Source organism: Alligator mississippiensis, chromosome 12 (genome assembly GCF_030867095.1).
Source record: "Alligator mississippiensis isolate rAllMis1 chromosome 12, rAllMis1, whole genome shotgun sequence".
NCBI classification, from domain to species: domain Eukaryota; kingdom Metazoa; phylum Chordata; order Crocodylia; family Alligatoridae; genus Alligator; species Alligator mississippiensis.
In genome coordinates, this window is record NC_081835.1 from 8,285,739 (window position 1) to 8,307,488 (window position 21,750).

Genomic DNA, 21,750 nt, shown 5'->3' on the forward strand with positions numbered 1-21,750 from the left:
AGGCTGCGCTCAGGGCAGGCAGGGGTGGTGCAGACAGCAGCAGCACTGAGAGGGGGAGCTATGGGGAATTTTAGGGCAGCTGTAGTCCACCACATGGCCCCCCCTTCCCAGCGCCACTGCTCATCCTGTCCACCCCAAGCACTGCCCCAGCCTAGCCCCAGCTGGGCAGTGCCTGCCCCTGGGCAGTGTCTGCCGATGCCCCAGCCCCACTCCCTCCCTCACTGTGGAGGCCTCAATCTTCCCCCTGTGTGCCCCTTCCCTCCCTAACACCTCTTCCCTCCCAGAGACTTACCAGCCCAGATGCTGCTCTTCAAGCCTCTGGGTTGCATCCCTGGCCGTGTGCATGATGCAGCTGAGTGCGCGCACGTGGCATTTATCGGTGATATTATCAGCTACAGCAGCCAAAAAAAGTTGAATGCCGATAATGTCAATTTTCCTTTTATTGGTGCTGATCTAATATGGACCGATATATTGGTGCACTTCTAGCAGTAACTACTGTACATTAATGAACGTGTAGACACACCCAGAGTGTATTAACTTGTTCCAACTTGTATATTCTTCTACATCTTCATTTAAGATTGCTAAAACTGCATGCAGAAATAACCAGTATTAGTGTGCCTCAAGCTGATGGATTTTCGTGCATTTGCAAGTTTTACAGGGGCAGTTAGGAAGATCTGTTTAAAAACCGACCCTAAAAGTTTATGAATTGATATAGCTATCTGTCTAAGCCTGCCAACCTGAACTATTGTTTTTCTCTCCATCGTTGTAGGACCTAAACATTTTTCAGGTCAATTGGGTCTGCATGGTGAGGACTCAAGAAGTCTTTGGCTTTTCTACCCTCCCTGTTAGAGTAATATCAGCTTGGAATAGACATTTTTTGCTTTCTGTCCTACCTTATACATGTACAGTGTAATTCTTCCACTCTTTATTCATATACTAAAGCAACCCGTGTAATGTACCACACATGACTATACATAACTTTAACATGATGACTGCTGAATATTCTATATGTTAGCTCTCTGTATGAAAGTTTTACATACTGGTTACAAAATATTTGAAAACACTGTGATGAGCTTTGTAGGAAGCTGAGATGGGATAGAAGGCAAGGCTCCATTTTTTCACTTCATGTTTTTGCTTAAATGTTTGATTTTTAAATGTAAAGCAATCAAGTGTACTGGACTGCTAGCAAAATCAACCAGATTATCTTCCAGTCACTTCGTATATTTTTGCTGTGTTTTATATATTTATTTGTTGCTCTTCTACATAGGTTTTATGTTGTTTAGAATTGCAACTTAAAGCAAAGTCGCAGCCCTTTCAGAGTAGGTGGTCTGTAACATTAAACCATCAAAAATTAGTTTTATGCTTTCTTTTCTTTTTATGTTGTCTTTTCACTGGCAAGGATAGGGCATCATCTCTGTCTAGCATAGGAAATTATAAAACAAAACAAAAAATCAGAACCATTTGTGGTTTTAGAGATACAGTTCAGTGCTTTTAATGGCTGAAATTTGACAGTCTTTTGACATAGTAATATATTATAATGTAAGGGCCATAAAATAATAGATAAAATACTTGCCAGAGCACATAAATAATAATAATAATAATAATAAAGTACCCACCAAACTGTTATTTTACAATTGACCTTGATCTAGACTTGCCTACTTTGTTCATCCAACCAAAAAAAAAGTTTAACTGTAAACCTGAACTATTAACTCCCACAGAATTAAGAGACTAACTTTGCTATATTAATTAGATTACCAAAAAATTATTTACAAATTGAGACAAAGAGCTGATTAGGGAGAAATCAGAAGAACACTACAATAATGCTGAGCTTCATTTCTTATAACAGGCCCACAAAAGAGAGCAACAAAGGTCAATGTGTGTCAATGATCTATTATTATTCCAAGTTCTGTGTGATTACATAGCCTTGAATCTACTGCATAATTAAGATAGAAACTGCATTTTTAAGTAGAAATTGAAAATGAAAGCATTTCATTGATGGAATTTTAATTGAGGATTATTACCAAGGGAAACTGAAGATAATATGCCCTTTTCTAGTTACAAATAGAACTTAAGCTTCATTTTTCACCAGTAAGAAATGACTAATAATACCCATAATGATAGCGTATCAAATAGACACGAGTTGTACCACACTTTATTTGTGGTAAAAGCTGATATACAAGTAATAAGCAGAATGGAGAGTAATTTTTTGGTTACGAATCCCAAGTTTTAAAATAATTAAAACTCAAGTAGTTTACAACATAAATTTGCTTCTATTGCTTGGTTATGGGTGGTCTTGGCAACATATGGTGAAAGAACAGACTCAAAGACAATCTGCCTCCATTTCTCTTTGTAAACCCTCAACCCCTAATTGTATTAAATATAGTATTTTAACTTGGATTCATTTTTGACTAGCTAAGGTCTTGCATGTTAACAAGCACTTTAATTAATGGAAAGAACTGGCAGATACAGGCAGATACAAGCAATGGCACAGACTGTTTTAATATGCTCTTACAGGACTAGATTCTGCCAATCTTGCTCAAGCAAGTAGTACCGTAGGTCCCAACTTTTCCAGTGCACGCACATGCTGAACTTGAAGCCTCTGAGAAGCCCCTTTCGCTACAGTGAGACTAGTCACATGCCTAAGTCTTTATGAGATCCAGATTCTCCTGGAGGCATCTCTGTGGGCCAGTGTGTGATGCCTTTACTTCCTTTGACTGCCACCTCACCTTGTGAGATCCTCATTGATTTGGGTAGGTTTACTTCTGATATGAGAAAATAATCAGCCTGAATACTGGTAATAATAATGCTTAACTCCTCTGTTGCCCATTTTTTCCTAGGCAAGCTAAACACACTTTACTAAGTAAGTCAGGGCAGTCTCCAACCTGATTTGAGATGAGTAAGGTCATTAGTAAAAAATAAGTTAACATATGCTGGGCCAGATCCTTGCCTGCAGTGAAATCCCAGCACCACTAAAATCACTGCCATTGACTTCAGCTGTCATGTTAGATAATAGTGTAATTTCCAATGTAATTTAAATCAGGCAACTCTATCAGGGCAGGCTTTGGGGTCCATGACTTTATCAGCTTTAAAAGAAAGTATCTTTTTTTTCCTACTGTTGACTATCTGTTTAATAAAAAGGTGCAATTTCTGATATGTTGTGAGCAAGGAATCTGCCTATTTGCAGCCTGGCTTACAATCAACTCTCTATAGCCTAAAAAAACAGCAGGGTTAAAAACCCTTAGCATTTATTTAATAGCAGAAACATGTGCTTACTTACACATCTTTTTCCTGCTTAGAAGATGATGTACATCTTCTAATTCCCAGTAAATATGAATGACCTAGTGTGGTTTTTGGCCTGGTGGCAAAAAGCAGTCAGGACCTTTCCCAAGACCTTCATTTATAGCTTTAATTTGCATCCTACTAGAAGGATAACCTAAGTAAATTCTACCATGGTTTATCGCTTCATTGACAGCTCACTTTAATTAAGCAGCCATAAAGGCATTGCTTCCTGAAAACTGCATGGAAATTTTTCTAGGGAGGGAAAAGCTGCCACTTTCAGGCTTTGAACTTTTTTCAAGGATTTTCTAAAGGAAAATGTCTGTAGAGACTGGCAAAAACAAGCCGTATGACCCATACTCTGCAGCCTTTAGCTGTGCCAAATGGAGCCTTACGCTGTGAAGTAATCCCACTGAAATCAAGGGGACTGTTTGGGATGGGAGAATTTGGGATACGGGAAGTAATTACCTTAGTTCTGGATAGTGGCTAAGGTTTTTCTTTTATTCTTATAGTCCATGTTATTATTATGACACCACCACACAAAATCAGGCACACGATCCAAGGCATCAACACACCAGGGACTAAATTCAACAAAGAAGTTAGGGTCTCCTAATATGGACGGATGTTGGACACAGCTTTCCCAGCTCCTTAGCTTATCCCTGGATCTTTGTTCCAGCTCTGGAGAAGCTGTACACAACCCCCTTTCTATCTGCAGCTTGAGATAAATTCCTCCGATGTGTTCAGGATGCTAACAGAGGGAGATCAGGTCATGCAAGGAGAGAATACTATAACTACAATTCAGTGTCAGGCCAGTGAAAGTAACCTGAATACTCTGTAAAACCTGCAGTTCTACTAGATTCTGGAAGAGGCTAAGATTGTATTGCTTGCTGCTTTGGACACCTGTCCCCATTCCTATTTTTATTGCTAATTTTGAGTCTGCTGCTCAAACGGTTGCAAATGATGTGCCCATCATCAATTGTCCAGTCTGCAAAGCAGGCCAAATAACTCAGCTGAAGGCAGCTGACTGAAAAGGAAAATGTATTTTACTTGTCCACTAGGGGGTAAAGATTGCTAAAAACTGAAAAAATTGGAGATTCTGGTTTCTACAAAGAGTCCGTAATAGAAACAGCCAGCAATTCCCTTGCTGCAGAGCAGGCTTTGCCTTCAAAGCTTTTGAAAGGAAGGAGAGAGGCCAAAATAAAGGGGAAACAATAAGGGCTGTAGGAAAAAGAAAAGAAAAAAAATACGACAAGCATGTGCTGGCTCCTTATGAGACAAGACCCTGAGAGTCAGCTGTGTGACCTCTGTTTAAAATAAGACAAGAGTAGTTAGCAGGACAATGTCAATTTAAAAACTACATTTTTCTCTGAAAACTGTTCGCTTACTTTTTTTTATTTCAAATCAGGCTTACTAAAAGACCTTTTTCTGCATCTAGTCTTTCTTTGGGCAGGATTATAAAAATAGTTCCCTTAAATAGCATTTTGTCTGACTGCATTTTAAACAAGGATTTTCTCTGTCCTACTGATGCAGGTTTTAACACTATATGAAGGACCTGACACACATTACTTAAAAAAAAATGAGAAAATAGAGTAGTAAGACAAAAAACAGGTAGGCCAAGCACTTCACTCTAAAAAGGATACCTAATCTAATCTAATCTGATCTAATCTAACCCACTTGTGACAGCCGTATCTATTGTAGGTCACAACATTGTGATGGGGTGGGGGCTCTTTGGGGAGTCAGAAGACATCATGAACAGCATACATCTAAAGAGGAGCTGAGCTGCCAAAGGAGGCAAAGGGCTGGTTGGTGCCTGCTGTGTGGAAGTCAGTCCTTCCATGTCCGTGGGCTTCTGCTGGATAAGATCTGCAAATTCAAGAGCCAAACTTCCCCTGCAGTTTATGAAGTCATAAACGGAGACACTGGAGGAATAACCAATTACAGACTCAGGGCCAGAGTGTGATATCCTTACTCATGTTGGATAGTACCGCATTGACAGCTATTCCTACTGAAGTCAGGGGAATTGATGGCAAAGTTGCACTCTGTGCAAACCTCGTGCAGCTTGCCGCGGGAGGGAGGGACAGACAGATGGACGTATTTGCCCCTTATTTTTAGTGCTGACTTCATCTCGTGCAAAGCCATTACTACTGTTTCTGGACATTCCTGGGATGAGTTGACAGTTAGAGGTTAATCGTTATTTAAAGGTCTTTGCCTTTGTGGGGATTAAAAAAAAAAAAAAGAAAGAAGAATAAGTGGGCATAAATGGTAATTAAAAAAACCCCAGAAATATAAATATCATGGCTGTAATGTGTATCCGGCAACGTTCCCTAAAATGGTTTTGATGGTTTGCAGCCTTAGTTAATATATTAACAGCTTCAGACACACACACGTGGATCCCTTCCCTTTGAGATTCACTTAAGAGGTACAATAGATGAATGTTAGCCTTGCGTCTGAATAGGCCGCAAGCAGAAAAGTGCGAGACAACGAAATGCACAAGGGCAGACAATGGGTCTCCTGACTAAACAAAGATTTTTTCTTTGCAATACATTTGCATCATAAAACCACTGCACAAGACAGTACTTCCTTTATTCTGTCTAGGATTTTGGCAAATTGCTTTTTAAACTTCCACGAGCAAGCTCCATTTCAGGATTATTACAAATGCATTCTAATGTGGACCTAACAATTTGTTTAAAAATAATCAAACAAGCCCTACAAAGACTGGGTTGGAATCGTGCTAACAAGGTGATTTGAATAATATTACGCTGATCCAGCTCCCATGGATGAGAGTGGAAACCCCGCTATTCACTTACATGGAAGCTTGTATTGGGCTAAAGTTGGTCAAAATTGGCTCTGATTTAAAACCCATTTTTTACTCATATTCAAGTCAACATATCTGCAGAGGCTATGAACTAACTCCAAATTTATGGGGGGCAGTTCCTGGCCCACAAACAGGTAATGCCTATATTTTTCTCTTACACTGAATTGGGTATTTGCATAGGCACGATACTGCTGTTTTCTGGGCTCAATAGCTAAAATAAAAATAGCTGTTTTTTCTCTTCCTTATATAAAAAAAATGCTAAGAAAGCAGTGCACCTTAGCATGTCATTTAAGAAGAACACCTTTTACTGCTTTCTTTGTCTTGACAGATTTTTCTGTTTATGGATCTGGGTGTAGGCTTTAGGATTTTTCTCCAGATGCTAACTAGGATTTGGATTAGGTCCACAGCCAGCATTCAGCCTATGCTGAACTGTTGCTAGTATCAGTCTCCATTTATGCACTTTTGTCTGTCCCTTGTCAATCTATACTGTATCAAAAAGTAAAACTCTTAGAACCAGCATGAGGCCCAAAGTGACACAATTCTGGCAAAAAAACTTCATTTTTGAAAGCACTGTACTTCTTTGAAGTATTAGGCCCCTAATGAGACTTGAGACTGAAATGAGACTGCGCCCATCAAAAGAAGATCTAAATTGTAGGTATCCAATAAACTGAGTTTGGGTAGCAAAAATATTCCACCCTATTATTGTTTGGCTGGCACCCATGACAGCTCTAACTACCTTTACACTTCCAAAGCAGCTCAGATTTCTGCTTTATAAAGGGGAAAATATTAAAGGAAAACTGTTGTAAAAAATCAGCTATTGAAATATATTTCACATAAGGCCTTGTCAAGCTGGAGATCAGATGATTTCTTTGTGTGTTTCTTTGGAATAAAAAATGCGATACAACTCCAAGCAGTCATGTGATATGGCAGCTGCTAAAGTTACTGCTAATTTTTATTAGTGCTGCAGAGAGCCGGAAAAATGTCTGCTTTGTAAGCAAGGCCTTTTAAGAAATAAACGAAAGCTTCCTGAGCTGAAGAGCCTAAGCAGAGCATTTTTGATTGAGAAAAAAAATGCCACTTGAAGGTCCTGTTTTTCAGAGGGCTTGGAAAGCCTTTCCCCTTCTCTTTCTACTGCTTTCTCTCATAATCAGCGAGTTCTTTCTCATGATCAGCCCCATGGCCCAAAAAAGACTATTCACAGGCTCAAAATGAATTGGAGTGGTCCGTGGAGAGAGGAGTGTAATAACAACTGCGCTCTGTTTACTGCGCCTTAAGGTTGGGATTTGCATAGGCACCCAAGGGACTCCAGATTCTCTGGATATTTAAAAGATGTGAGCACTGATCTGCTCTTGGTGCCTTAGAAAATCTATACATAAATGACCCTATGGGATCTTGGCCCAAATGTTGAGAATTGTATTCCTAAGATTTTACCTGCCCCGGTGTTGGTTGGCTGTTTGCAGAACAGCTAATAAACCAAAAATGGACAGTTCCAGATCAAATTCACCCTGGTACACAGAGACCAGGCATGATTTTGTGCATCACTTAGCCCCTGTTTAAGTCAGGAAGGTGAGGTTTGTCTTGCTAGCATATGGGTCATGTGCAAAGGTCCTCAAGACTGTACTTGATGTGCTGGGGATCTCCATGGCCAATTTATTTAATATGCACGGAGTGTGATTACAGTCAGTGCCTTAGCAAGGGGGGGGGGAAAAGTGGGGCAACCACCCCTGGAGCTGAAGCAAAGGGGCGCCAACAGGCGCTGCCCAGCTGGGGTGGGGTGCAGGACGGAGCCGCGAGAGGCTCTTTGGTGGGGAGGCATGAGGATGGGGAAAGGGTGGCTCCCACTGCTGCGTGCACTCCTGGGCAAGCATTGGGGGGGGGGGGGCGCATGTGCCCCCCTGGTTTGTGCACAGGGTGAGGGCAGGCTGCGGGCTTTGCTCTAGGTGCTGAACCTCATTGCTATAGCACGGATGACAGCATAGGCAGGAGGAGCAGATTCAGTGTCCAGCCCAGCAACAAAGGCTGCAGTGGCAAATGCAAGTGTACTGTGCTGTATCCCCACACCGCAACCCCAAATCATCTCCCCACATCCATTCTCCATCACTTCACTTGTATATCTAAAATGAGTTTGATCTGCAGTGCACCATTTACATAGGATATGAGGTCTCTGTGCCATTTTGACCTCTGCACCAGGGGCCATGGACAGATGAATCACTTGGTCCACTATAAAAGAGATCTTTATGTATACAGAGAATAAGCCAGAAACAGGACCATAGGATATGTATCTATGAAGACAACTAGGTCTTGACACACTAGATAAAAAGCAGGGTTGAACCTGCTGCATCTGCTCAAAGGTATCCTTGGTTGAAGCATTATTTTGTCTTCTCTCCATATCTCTCATATCTTTAGTAGGGTAGAAAAATGGATTATGTCCCTTTTGGAAAGCCCAACATTCACTCTTTATGAACTGAAATATTTTACGCCTAAAGCCCCTTTTAAAGGACACACCATCGTAAGAGAGCTAATATAACACAACGATATTTACTTTGGATACTAAAGCAAATACAGATTATTTAAAAGGAACAACTTAAATATTATGGTCAGTTTAAAAGTCCCAGAGCTGAAGAAAAAAAAAAAAAGTTGAGCTGCTAACGTTGTCAGTCGAACACCATTTATATTTATGAGGGTCTAAGAACTTTACAAGCCCTCTGGTTGCTCTTAGTAGAGTAGCATGAAATAATAAAAATATATTCTATCCTTAAAAATTATCAAACAATCATGCATACAGTAGGGAAACCAACAGTGATATGGCATGTACTTTCACAGAGCTGAAAAGTTGCCACTAAGTTAAAGAACTGCAGTTAATTATGAACAGTGTTAGTGTTCTGTAGTGTGAAGAGTTAATTAGTTAAGGGAGAAAACATCACCAAGAAAAGGGGAACTTCAGTAACTTTACCACTGTTCAGCTGAACATATAAATTTGAGTTAGTACTAATCAAGACCCTTTATTTCCATTTTTTCGCTTTTGTCTATAACACAAACCATGTCTTATATAATAACAATTAACACAAATCCTCCCTCATCCAACTGCATGCTGAAGTACACTTGTACTGCTCAGCAAAGTAACGAGAAATGCATAGATAGGGCACCAGACCCTGGTGCCAGGTTTGCACCTCTCCTCAACCCTCTGCCCCCCACCTGCATAGTCCATGCACAGCAGCAAAACTAGCCCCACAGTGTTGCTCTTGCAGCAGCAGCCGGGGACTGGTTTTGAATCCCGGCATAGGTAAGACTCCTGCGCATTCTCCCCGCCATCGGCTTCCCTCCCACACGCACACACACACGCACATGTGTGCGCGCACACACACACACACACACACACACACACACACACACACACACACACACACACACACACAGAATCCGTGCCCCCCTGTCCTCCCCCAGGGCACAAACTCTGCTTGCTACCCTTCTGGTACTGCTGTAGAGTAAGAGGATTTTATTTGATTTTAAATAACTATCGATATCACTCAGAAGCCACTTTGCATAATTCCTGTTACTATATTAAGCCCCAGATTTTATTTCAGTTAGTTCACTTATGATGAAAACCAAATATGATAGGAAAAAAATCCTGGCTATAGCACTGCAATCAGATTTGCACGAGTGGGCATGCCCTCATACTGAAGCAAAGTTTCACTGAAGTCGGTGGGGTTCAAACTGCAGCATCAGAAACCTGAAATGCTGATCTAAGAGGATGGCTGATGCTGACAAATCCGGTATATCAGAATTCCTAGAAAATCTCCACGTTCCATCAAATCCCAAGTAAATCAGCCATGCAAGCTCTATTCAAATGCATTTTGAATAGCGGTGATCTGAACATACAGTCTCTTTTGTAGCTAATTTGCACTTATTTTATCCATATCTTTTGATACAATTGACATGGTAATTCATTGCACATGTACTAAATTAAGGATGATTGCGCCTGATTGCCCAATTATTGCGATATGCACAAACTGTGCGAAAATAGTGGATAGGACACTTCGTGTGTTTCTCCACAGAGCCTCAGAGTACTTCAACCCTAAGAATAAAACCTAACAGTTAATCATAACTGTTTGGCTTTTAATGTGGAAAATTGAATGTGGAGTGATTTAAAACTCAAGAAATTGTACCATATGTGAAAAGGAGATTAAGTCATCTTATTGTTACAGACTTAAATGGGCCACGTTTTTAAAAGGTGTCTGTCTAGCAGAGTTTGATATGTTTCTCTTTTGTCCTGAAGACTAGAATATGAATAGCTATTTATCAGTTCCTCTTAGAAAGAATAATAAAAAGGCAAAGAACTGAAATTATCAGAGTCTAAGCACTTCCCATTTTCTTTCCAAATACCATAAAGGGTATTCCTTGTACTACTGAAACTATTAATATCTACATCAGAGAAAAAAATTATTCAGAGAGACAGATTCTATGCAGCCCAGTACCACAATAGTCTGTTTTCCTTTTATACTATGCAAAGGAAGTCCCACATGGCAGGGGCTGCTACCTCACCAGACTGCTAGTATTTTGTATTCACTTTGCATAGATGCAAAGTGACCCAAGGTTCAGTTTTGCAGGGGATTAGCCCTAAAGAGCATGGTCTTCCTAATCACTTCCTTTTTCTCTTCTTTGTACCGTTTGTCTGTTAAGTGTTATATCGGATCAAAAACACTAAGAGATCCTGTAACTTACTTTTCTGCATGGATTTGAGATGCTACGACCTACCTAACAGCAATTGCTTCCTTTTTGTAGAGCAAGAGACACTTTAAGTCTCTGTGGGTTTTTTCTGCATATCACAACCATCATGGGGTTCCCAGAGTGTACAGTTGTCAAGGGAAGAAAATCTACCTGAGGAGCAGGAACTAATCTTTATTATGGGAAAGGGCTACAGAGGACAGCAGGGGGAGTCATACGGCAAGGAGGCTGGCAGGGAGCTTGGACTTGGCCCTTACACTTGGGTTGGATTTCATCCATTATGAGCCTGAAGGTCACAGATAATATGCATAAAACTGAACTAAGTGCTCCCATCCCAAATACAAGAGAGAGAAAGGATCCAAATTCCAAACGTGATGGAGCTCGATGGACTAACAGCATTAATATCATGGACCACATTTTGGTACTAAAGACAAAAGGGAGCATTGGCTGTAATGATCAGTCCCTGAGCAGATAGGTGTTTCATAGTTTCATAGATGTTAGGGGATGGAAGGGACCTTACAGATCATCGGGTCCAGCCCTCCTGCACTTGGGCAGGAAAGGCGGCTGGGGTCAGATGCAACTGTTTGTACTGAAAAGAGCACACACCAAACACAAGTTGGGTGGTATGACTTTCTTTTGGTTTCTGTTGTGAATCCTTTTCTGGACTGACTTCTCTAGAATTAAAGGCCAGATCCTCACCTACTGTAGCCAGGATCCAGCCGAGGATCTGGCACTAGTATTTTATTGCTACCTATTATTAAGGAAGTCAAAGGGTATGCGAGTGAAAAATATGTTCCTGCTACCGTCAAAGGGTTACCCACTATGGTCACAGCGTGCCTCTGATTTATTTCTGGTATGGGAGATCTTTTTGTATAAATTCATAATATCTTCTTTATTTAAAGATCCCCACAAGGGTGATATTTCTGTGCTTTCCCTGATCCCAAACCCCCACAATGTGCAGTGTCAACACGCTGGGGATGATTAAAATGGGCAAAGAAAGGAATGTTGCTGATGTCTGAAAGAGGAGTCGTCGTCTAGGGCTCTGCTTCAAAAGTTACAGCATGAAATATGCTTACAACTTGAACTCGGCTCTGCTGGCATAGTTAGAGAGTGTATTAATAACACAGCAAGCCCAAGAGTAGGGCATTAGTTTCTCTAGTTGTAATACCATTGTATTTTCCTTTTGTCGGATTGATTTTTTTTTCCTTTTTGTTTCAGTAAGTACTGTAACTGTAGTATGATACTTAACATAAGAGATTAGATTACATTTCTACTGTTCTTTTCTTTTCTTTTTTTCTGTCTGCCAGTAATCACTTTGGTTTCTCTTTCTGCCCCTCCACCTCCCTGCTCCCCCAGCCCTAGACTGGAGCACTGGATCCCTTCAGTTTAGAGAATACATTTATGAAGAGAAAAATGCAGTGATAACCAAGGCCTCATGTTTTCACTTAAGTGTATGGAATTTTCCCTTAAAACTGTTATTTTTTTCTTTCATCAGTTACCAAGCTGCAACACCCAGCCTTTAGCACAGTCATGAACATGCCGTTCCTCTCCGAGATGTGATTAACAGACATGGGGAAATGCCTCAAAACCTTCCTCTGAATATGCACTCAAATAAAAAGTTGAATTTGCTACAGCTGTGCTCACTCTCCACAAATAGTCTAGTGTGCTCCAGTGTCCTGGCAGAAACATGAACAGATACAGCCAATTTTAAGTGAAAGTCGGAGAATGTTTTGCAGAATATGAACTTATTAACACACACATTCATGCACAAAATCTAGTTTTAAAGAGCTGTGCTCAGCCACTTGTAGATCAGAAACTGTCTTGTGACCTTGATTATCAATATCCACTTGACTAGGATGTTGAGTCAAGAATGATCCTGTCTTGAGCAGGGGGCTGGACGAGATGGATTTGTGAGGTCCTTCCTAGCCCAAACTTTTCTAGAATTCGATGATTCATGTGGTTAATCAAACTATACAATGCAGCTAGGATTTTGTATTTCTACCAGTGAATACTTGAAACTACTTCATCGTTTATAGGCCAGCTTTGCAGGCAAAAAGTAATGAGCAGCATGATTGTGAATTAATTTTTAAAAGGCAAATAATAAAATGTAAGTAGAAAATTTGCAAATCAAGGGCTAATTTTATCTAGAGAATTATTTTATTCAGTATTAATTATGTAAGAAGTTGCAGGGGTGGATTCTGATACCACGATTTGTATTATGTAATACATTACCCTCCCTGGCTGGTGACAAAAAATGGCCCTGATGGACTACTGGTGGCAGGAACTGACCTTCATAATTGGTACAAGTCTGAGAACACTGCATTCAAATGGGATGCTTGTCTAGCAATTTATAGTTCAGATGCTCAGTCCTGTCATAACCCCAGCTGATCACCTCCCAGCTAGGGCTGGATGAAGGCACAGGCATTCTAGGCAGAAGCGGACAACTCTAGATATTTCGGGTAAAAGAACATACCAGATCTCAGCTCAGATTTAAATCATAATAATAAAAAACCCCTCATGGTTGCAAAGAAAAGCTTACAAAATGAGTGGAGCAGATGCAGACTGGTTGACCAAAGCCTGCAGAAAGAACTATGTACCACAAAGTACCCTACGCATCTTAGCTTCCAAGACCCCGGGCAGCCCTGCCATGACCCCTCTGAGGATCTTGTGGTTGACTAAAGAAGAAGAGTGCAGAAAGTCTAGCCTGCTCACGCTCATGGAAACACACTGGCTGTTAAAGGCTCCCCTATTTACAGTCTTTGAAAGGGAAGGAGTTTCTGCTGCTGTACCCGAGGAGGACCTGCAGGGTCAGTGCTAGACCTAGTGCCATAGCATGCCTATGACTGCATTAACCTAACCCTACTCTTTGCTAGCAGTCGTTCGTAATTTGAAAACACATACCCTGATCAGGGACCACACAGTTAGAAGGGAATCAAATGCTTCAAAAAGGGTCTGGAAAGAAAAAAAAACTGCAGTTCCCATAAACAACTGATGCATGAAAAGCTGCAATCAATCTGAATATCTGGGCTAGAAAAGTCACACTTTATATTAGACGACCTGATGGACCACCCCTATGTTCATTACAGTCTTAAAACAGACTCTGTCATGTAACCCCAGTGGCACATGCATCTCAGTATAGATATCTTATTAACAAAAACTGCTTGTAGGGGTGCACTGATAGAGATTTGGGGGACCAATACCGATAGCCGATATTTAAGGAGGCATATTGGCTGATACCAATCCGATTTCTGATATAGCTGTGTGCAGCTGGTAAGTCTGTTGTGGTAGAAGGGGAGTGGGGGGACAGATCAAAGTCACCCGCAGGGAGGGAGGGAGGGGGGGCATGTGCCCCATGATCTATGCGAGGTGGGGTGGGAGGGCTGCAGCTGTGGGATGGAGCCAAGGCTGTGCCAGGCTCTTCTTAGTGGAGGCTGGGCTCAGGGCGGGCAGTGGTGGCGCTGGGAGGGGGGCTATGGAGGGGGCTGCAGCTACCCCTAATTTTGCCATAGCCCTGCTTCCAATACCACTGTTGCCTGCCTGGCGCAGCCCTGGCTCAACCCCTTTTTCCCCCCACGCTCCATGAAGAGCTGTGGCTCTGTCGGGTGGGTGGCAGTGGTATTGGAAGCGGGGCTATGGCAAAATCTGGGGTGGCTGCAGCCCCCTCCACAGCCCCCCTCCCAGCACTGTCACCACCACTCTTGAGCCCAGCCCATGCCAAAAAATGCCTAGCTGCAACCTGCAGCTGCAGCCCACCTGCCCCCCTCCCCGCCCTCTCTCAGGCAGCGCCTGCCCCTGCTCCCTTCCTCCCTCACTGCGGGGGGCACTGATCTGCCCCCCCCTTTCCTTCCCTCCCCCTCCCTTTCCCCTTCTACCACAGACTTACCAGCTGCATGCTCCAGCTGAAAGGATAAATAGCATTGTTATGGACCACATCTTTTAGGGCAAACTGAGGACACTGTACACAAGCCTTGCTAAACTTAAAAAAAAAATAAAAAAAAATCAAATGCTGACAAAACACAAGATGATTCGTTAAGAAATGAGAATGTTTTGGCTTATGATTTATGAAAAAATCCACTCAAACCACATCATAAAACATCAGCCCATAATTCATAGTGACTGTGCTGTTGGGCACTAATCAATCAAGTGCACTTAAGACATATCATCAGCAACTCAAAAAATAAACTCTCAAGTACACAGCAAGACAGATAGGGAAGATTCCCAACCGGTGTAGATGCAAATAGCTTCAGCTCTACAGACTTTCTGGGATGTGCTCAGTGGCAGGGCATTTCATGAACTGTCCATCTCTTAGGGAATTTTTACATATGTTTTGGGTTGCAGTGCCGGGTGCTTTAATTAGTGAGCCGTGCTAATTAAAAGCACCCGCTTGTCACATGTATCAGCGTCCCTGCACTGAAAAAATGGCAGCAGGGTGCTCCGAACTAAAGCTCATCAAAAGCGTTTTATTTCAAAGTGCCCCACTGCCATTTTTTCAGCGCGGGGATGCTGACACACGTGATGCAGAACGCTGCCGGACTGCGTCCATTCCCATGCTTCAGCAGAATTGATTGAATCTGCTCCAATGCGCTGGATTACCAGTACGTTGGAGCACGCTCCCCACACGTCTATAGGAGCAGACTCCCCGCACGTCTATAGGAGCAGACTCCCCGCACGTCTATAGGAGCCCTTAGGTAGCACTGAAGCTAAATAAGTAGGATCATGAGTTAGGGCCAGGAGAGCTCAACCTAACTTCAGTTTATCTACTTGTAATACAAGGTTGATAGTTTACACCAGGAGTGGGCAAAATGGCACATCCAGATGGCAGCAAGAGTCCATTTCTTGGCAACCACTGCCCGTGCTGCTCCTGGCCGGTCTCCATGGAGGCCCCAGGAGCAGCAGGGCTCTGATAGCACAGGGCTGCAGAACCTGGGTGGGCAATTATTTCGGGTGGAGGGCCACTTACTGGATTTTGGCAAGCCATCGAGGGCTGCATGACAGGCAGCCAGGGGCAGATACATATTAATTTTCTAAATATTTTAGGGGCCCCGTGGGCCAGGTACAATGGCTTGGTGGGCCACATCCAGCCCGTGGACTGCATTTTGCCCACCCCTACAGTCTAAGCTGTCATGGCCCCACACTGTCACAGCCACCGCTCCTGGGATCTCTATGGAGACTGGCCACGTGCAGCACGGGCAGGGCACGTGACTGGGCAGGGAGCTGTTCTGAGGCCGGGGCTGGGATCTTGTTGCGGTGCAGGGCTGGAGCCAGGATACGTTCCCTGCATGACCCTGCCCACGAAACCCAGGCTCGTTACAGGGGCATGCAGGCAGTGCATTGTGGCTCTATCCTGGCCCCCTCAAAATCCCATGGTCTCCCCAGCCCTGCCGTCCCATCTTGCTCCCAGCCATGGCCCCATCCCAGCTGCCTGGCCATGCACCCTTCCCATGCAGATCCTGCCCCTGGCGGTGGGTGTGGGGCAAATGGGCCGGGGTGCTGCCACAGAGGCTGCTGGGAAATGGAGTCTACCATGGGCCCAATCCGGCCCGCAGGCCAGACTTTGCCCACCCCTGGTCTACACAGACAATAGAAGAATTATTAACTAGTGAATGTTAGTAACAATCTGAATATTCAACATGCTAGATAAGCATTATATTTTTAACAAGTGTATATTCAAAAATAGGTGGGGTACTGCAGTGAAAAGACCCGTTGCTTGTGTTCCTGGGTGTGCTGTGTGTTGCTTAAACTCCTAGAGTTGCCACGTTGTTTAGCCGCAGGAACACACATGTTACCTGTATGCCTGTGCTACGTTGCCTCCATTCTGCTAATGGCTAAGTTATGAAAAGCATTATTCTATCAGTTATACACAGGGGATTTACACACAAAAAAGAGAGAGTTCAAGGCATTCACTCAAAAATGTGATTTATTCATTTTGCATTTAAGTTTTAAAAACTGGTAAAGGGGAAATCCAAATCTAGACTACAAAAGGAAAACATGCTTTAAAACCATCTGAGACATATTTCAACAGCTTATCTTGGTATCAAACTGTCAGGAGATAGCATCTGCAAGCAAAAAGCAACATATAGTCCTATAGTAATTTAGCTGTAGCTATGTATAAGTTGCACTATATTCATCCGCCAATCTTAGATCACTTAATCCGTGCTTAGTAATGAGAAGCGTTTTTGATCGTTCAGAAAACGGAAAATGGCACTCTTTTATTAACATGCTCTTCAGAATGCATTTAGCAGAAGACATGCAAAAAGGAGAGTTTCCAAAGAAACCACACACTTAAGTTCTGCTCTGAACAGTAGACTCACTGTGATCAGAACTGAAACTAATTTTGGAGAGGCTGTGCTTTGCAGTTCATCCTTCTGGACTGCTTATCACACTGAAATGAGACTTTTTTTTAAAAAGACTCAGTTTTGAGGACATGCCAGAAATGCACCTTATTTAATACACAAATGAAAGTAAATGCAGAATCTTCTCAGTTCTGGATACCTGTGTTACAATTTTTCTTTTATGTCCCTGCAAGTTAAATGTGACTAGCTGAGATGCATTTGTCTTTTATCCTGAGAATGAGTTTAGACTAATGGTATTCAACCTATCAGCAATGTGGGCTGGATGCGTGATGTGGGGCCAGTCTGTGGGATGGATCGCTAGAGGCACTGAGCCCCATGCCTACCTGGCCATGCCCTGCAGTGTCCTGGATGGGGCCCCACACTGCCCTGGCCCAGCCTTGTGTGCCCCATGCCACCCTGGCCCAGGCCCCACGCACCTGGAGAGGTCCTGCCCTTCCTTGCCCCACCCTACATGCCTATTCCAGGATGCAGGGGCAAGTTCTCTGACCCAGCAGGCTTTCCATGGATGGAGAAATATGGCAGCAGGGGAACAGCAATTTTTGGAAGTCTGGCAGGCCAGATCTGAGGTTTGAGCTCCTCTGGTTTAGACTCTTATGCTGTGCTCTGCTGGTTACAATTGTGAAAAATTGATTTTTCCCTTTCCTGCCTAAATCAAATGATTCCCCCCCTACCCGAAAAACAAACCAGCAGGCAAACAGGTCTCTCGCTGAAATGAAACACCATTCACTATGCATAATTTTTGAAGATTTTTTTTACTCATTTAATTTTTAAATAATTCGGTATGTTTGGTCTTAAAGCTTCATCCTGAAAGTAAAACTTTTTTTTGCAGATGAAACTGTTCACTGACTTGAACACAATTAAATATGCGAATAGTTGTGTTCAACTATGCACTTCATAGTGAATAAAATATTTGACTGAACTTGTTCACCTGGCTCTGCTCACAGTTGGCACAATCTGTCTATGAACCACTTTCATGAAGACACGTGCCACTCCCCCATGATAGCTGCCTGCAAGGCCTTAGCACTAGATATGTTCAAGGTTGTTGTCCCGTCTTTATTAGTTCTCCTCTGTTTTTCCCTTTTTCACAATTTGACTTTTGGCAAACTGACTGATTTTTTGTCTCTATATATTTGATGTGGTTTTATTTAATACATTTTGTGCTGCATCTTAGCATTCTTTCTTTGCCAGGAATAGCATCCTCATGACTATGCTGAAGTCATGCTGAAATCCCTAGAAACTGCACGCTGAAGTCTGTATTGTGGTCAAACTGGACCTCAGATGAACAAAATTACATGTTCAAAATCAGGAATGGAAGATTCCTTCAACAGTTCATTTATATTTATTCCACCAGCTGCTTCTTTATTATACTCATGTTTTCATCTGTACAGGGTTGTTTCCAAATTAAACTTTTTCACCTTTGGAACAGGACAAATATTGGACTTGCAATAACATTAACCCAGTTATCTACTTAGTTGGACTTCAGTTTAGCCTTTTGAGGAAGTATAGATTGCATAAAAGTGTCGGGATACTCAAAGTGATAAACGTGGTTCAAATGCTTTGATATCGGCATCCTCCCTCCCTAATGCAGTACGTCAAACATCACTTGCACAGAACGCTTGTATCTTAGTTTTAAGCCTCGGACACTCATACAGGTTGGATACTTACTGGAAGCAGAAATTATAATTAAATCTTATCCCTGTGATTTATTTTTTCCCATAAATTTTGCTATACTGTATGCAGGTAAAGCAGTCACAGCTTTGGGGGGAAAAAAAATTGTGCTGAATTTTGACCAGAGTTGCATCTGTATTTAAAGAGGCGCAACATGAATAATTCATAGGGGCTGTCAGCACAGCTCATCCACTGAACGAAGATCGGTGCCTGGTAGCCTTGGGAGTCTATAAATACCTACAGAGCGCAGCCCAAAATTTTGTCCCACATTTCTACTCTATTCTTTCTGTTCTATTTAGGTTCCTATTCTGCCCACATCACAGCAATTTATCTGTGCATTTAGGCTAGCCTATCTTGAGCACTGCCAGAGGCTAAGCATCCTAGAAGGCAATGAAGGAGAAGAGCACACTCAGCCCTTTGCAAGGAAAAGCAGAGGCTGCACATATTCTGCTGCACACATTTTGTCAAAAGAGGCATGTTAACTATCGGTAGTGGTAACTGAGGGCAGGGTGACTGTGGTGGCACTGTACTGGGGGGGGCAATTGGCAACCCAGCAGGCAGCACTTGCTATGTGCTGCTGCTCGGGGTGTGTAGCTGCCCTGCTTTGTCTCTCTTGGCCACATACCTCTGTCTCTTGAGACATACACCATGCAGTGAAATGGGCCAGGGTCCTGCAGCTGAAAGGGTCAAGGGATCATAAGCCAAAGAACTTCTTCTAATACATACACAAAGAAACTGAACTGCATATGCATGGACAACCTTCATTTTGGCATCTCCTAACTTTCTGGTGCTTAATTTTGCAACCTTACGCTCTTTTCCTGAGGATTTTTTTGTTTAACTCTGTAGTTTAGATAAACCACGTGCTTAGATAAGTCTGTTAAAAAGGCAGGTTACCAAAATACAATAAAAAAAAAAAAAATACTTGGCTGTAGCTTTACTGGTATAGTTTATTTTCAGAGAAAAAAAAAGATTTATGCAGAGTCCTTAGTCTTGCAGCCCTTTCGTAGTTTCGCCACATGCGTAACTTAAGTATTCCTAAACCATTCCACAACTAAATTCTTATCTTTAATGGTCCTGCTACTGTGATCCCATTTTTTCCATATGAAGAAATTTAATTAATATTTTATAGTCTCCCTAAATCACAAATACAATTTGCCATAACATTGCAGAAAATAGCAAATCCACATTGTCCCTTGCCAACAGAAAATCCTTAACAGCTGTTTATTGCTCATTTGCAAAACATAAGAGCACTGGAATTCCATTACTTAGAGAAACTGGCTGTTCCATGATATCCTTGGCAACAAAAGCTGCACTTATCTTTTGAAACAATAGACTCTCAAAGTTTCTCCATTTTACAAACATTAAAAAGACAGTAAGAACACATTTTTAACTGTAAAATGGTCAACAATGGGATCTGACTCACAATAAGCTGCTTTCTGCTTTGTGAAATCTAACCTCTGCTTCCCAAGAAACATCACTCACTGCAACTTAAGAAAAACATTTCAAGCAACCACCTCTTTCACAGGAAGAACTTTTTAGCGAGGTCAAGACTTGAGGAAAATGAAAAGAAATTCAGGCTATATTTGAATAATACAAATAGTCCTAACTAACATTAGAGGGCTTACTTGGGCAGGCTCATAGCAATCTGTACGAAAATGATAGAACAAAAAATGTCTGTCCTCTCTCTATCTGCTCGAAACATTTTTGTCATCCCTCAACTTAGAAACCAAGATAAATAAAGTCACGATCTACACACCAGATATTTCACATATGGTTTTAACTAAATCACTTACAAGTCTTCGATAGCTTTAAAAAGAAATAACTCCAGCATACCAAATAGATGCTAGTTCCTCAGAAAGCTAAGACATGCACATACCATCCATAATCTGGTTTCTATATTTAGATAAGAACTCTACCTAAAGCCAGGAAGGTCAGCATTGAATCAAGTCAAGCATATTTTACCAGACACATCTTCTAGACGACATTTACCCTGCTACATCACTCCCAACCCCATGGCAAACACTATGCCTTGCACAAACAGCTTGAGCTGTAACTTTGCCTATTAAAAGGGATCAGATAGTGGTGTGTTCACATACCTCAATAATCCTGTCGTGAATTTGCAGCCCTCCTTCTTTAGCAGCGGGCCCACTGTCGACTATTTTTGATACAAAAATTCCTTCGCTGGAGGAGCCGTCTTGATTGTCCTTGAAGGATGAAAAAGAAAAGTTAATGTTGCACCATAAATCAACTCCAATTTGCTTTAGGCTGAATCCTGCCCATTTCAAGATACCATGTGCGAGTAAAAAATGCTCAGAGCCACTCTACTGTTACTTTCTGTGGGTTAGAGCCTTTGGTAACGAGCACCCTCGTCTCCCATTTCAAGATACGATATAACCATAAACAGACTTCCATTTCTAATTTTACTTACAATTTTCTTATTAAAGGCCGGCAGAGAAGCCGATCGGCTCCAAATTTAAATCAAGTTATACGGTAATTATCATATTATTATGATAATTGTTATCATCATGTAGCATCTTAAGGATATCATCATAGCCATCATCATAAATCAAGGTCAATATTAAAGTGATATGGTCTCCTTCCCATTTAAATATAAGATGATAAACAGATTTCTACTTTTAATGACATCTCACTTATTCTACCCAAACTGAGACAACGGTGGCAAACGAAATTAAGCTAACAAAGCATTCCTCATGTTCTTGCTTACTGTGCAATTAACTGCCATATGCTTTCACACCACAAAACTGTCCCACAAAAGAATAATTTAACAGTGATTAATTACGAGGGAGGGGACTTGAAAATGAATATATTGGTAATAAATGAATATAGTGATAATAAATGCAGTTATTTCCCCAAGCAGAGGTGTAGTTCTATCTATTTAACTTTTTACTTTCT

The 21,750-nt window shown here is 41.9% G+C and overlaps 1 protein-coding gene across 1 annotated transcript in view; it reads right to left on the minus strand.

Annotated features, from left to right (window-relative positions):
• The window catches only part of PDZRN3 (PDZ domain containing ring finger 3), a 187,536-nt gene that overhangs the window by 155,360 nt on the left and 10,426 nt on the right, over positions 1-21,750 (minus strand). Inside the window, exon 3 of the mRNA XM_059715827.1 lies at positions 20,934-21,041. Within this exon, the coding sequence (XP_059571810.1) occupies positions 20,934-21,041 (108 nt within the window). The remainder of the gene's footprint in view (positions 1-20,933; positions 21,042-21,750) is intronic.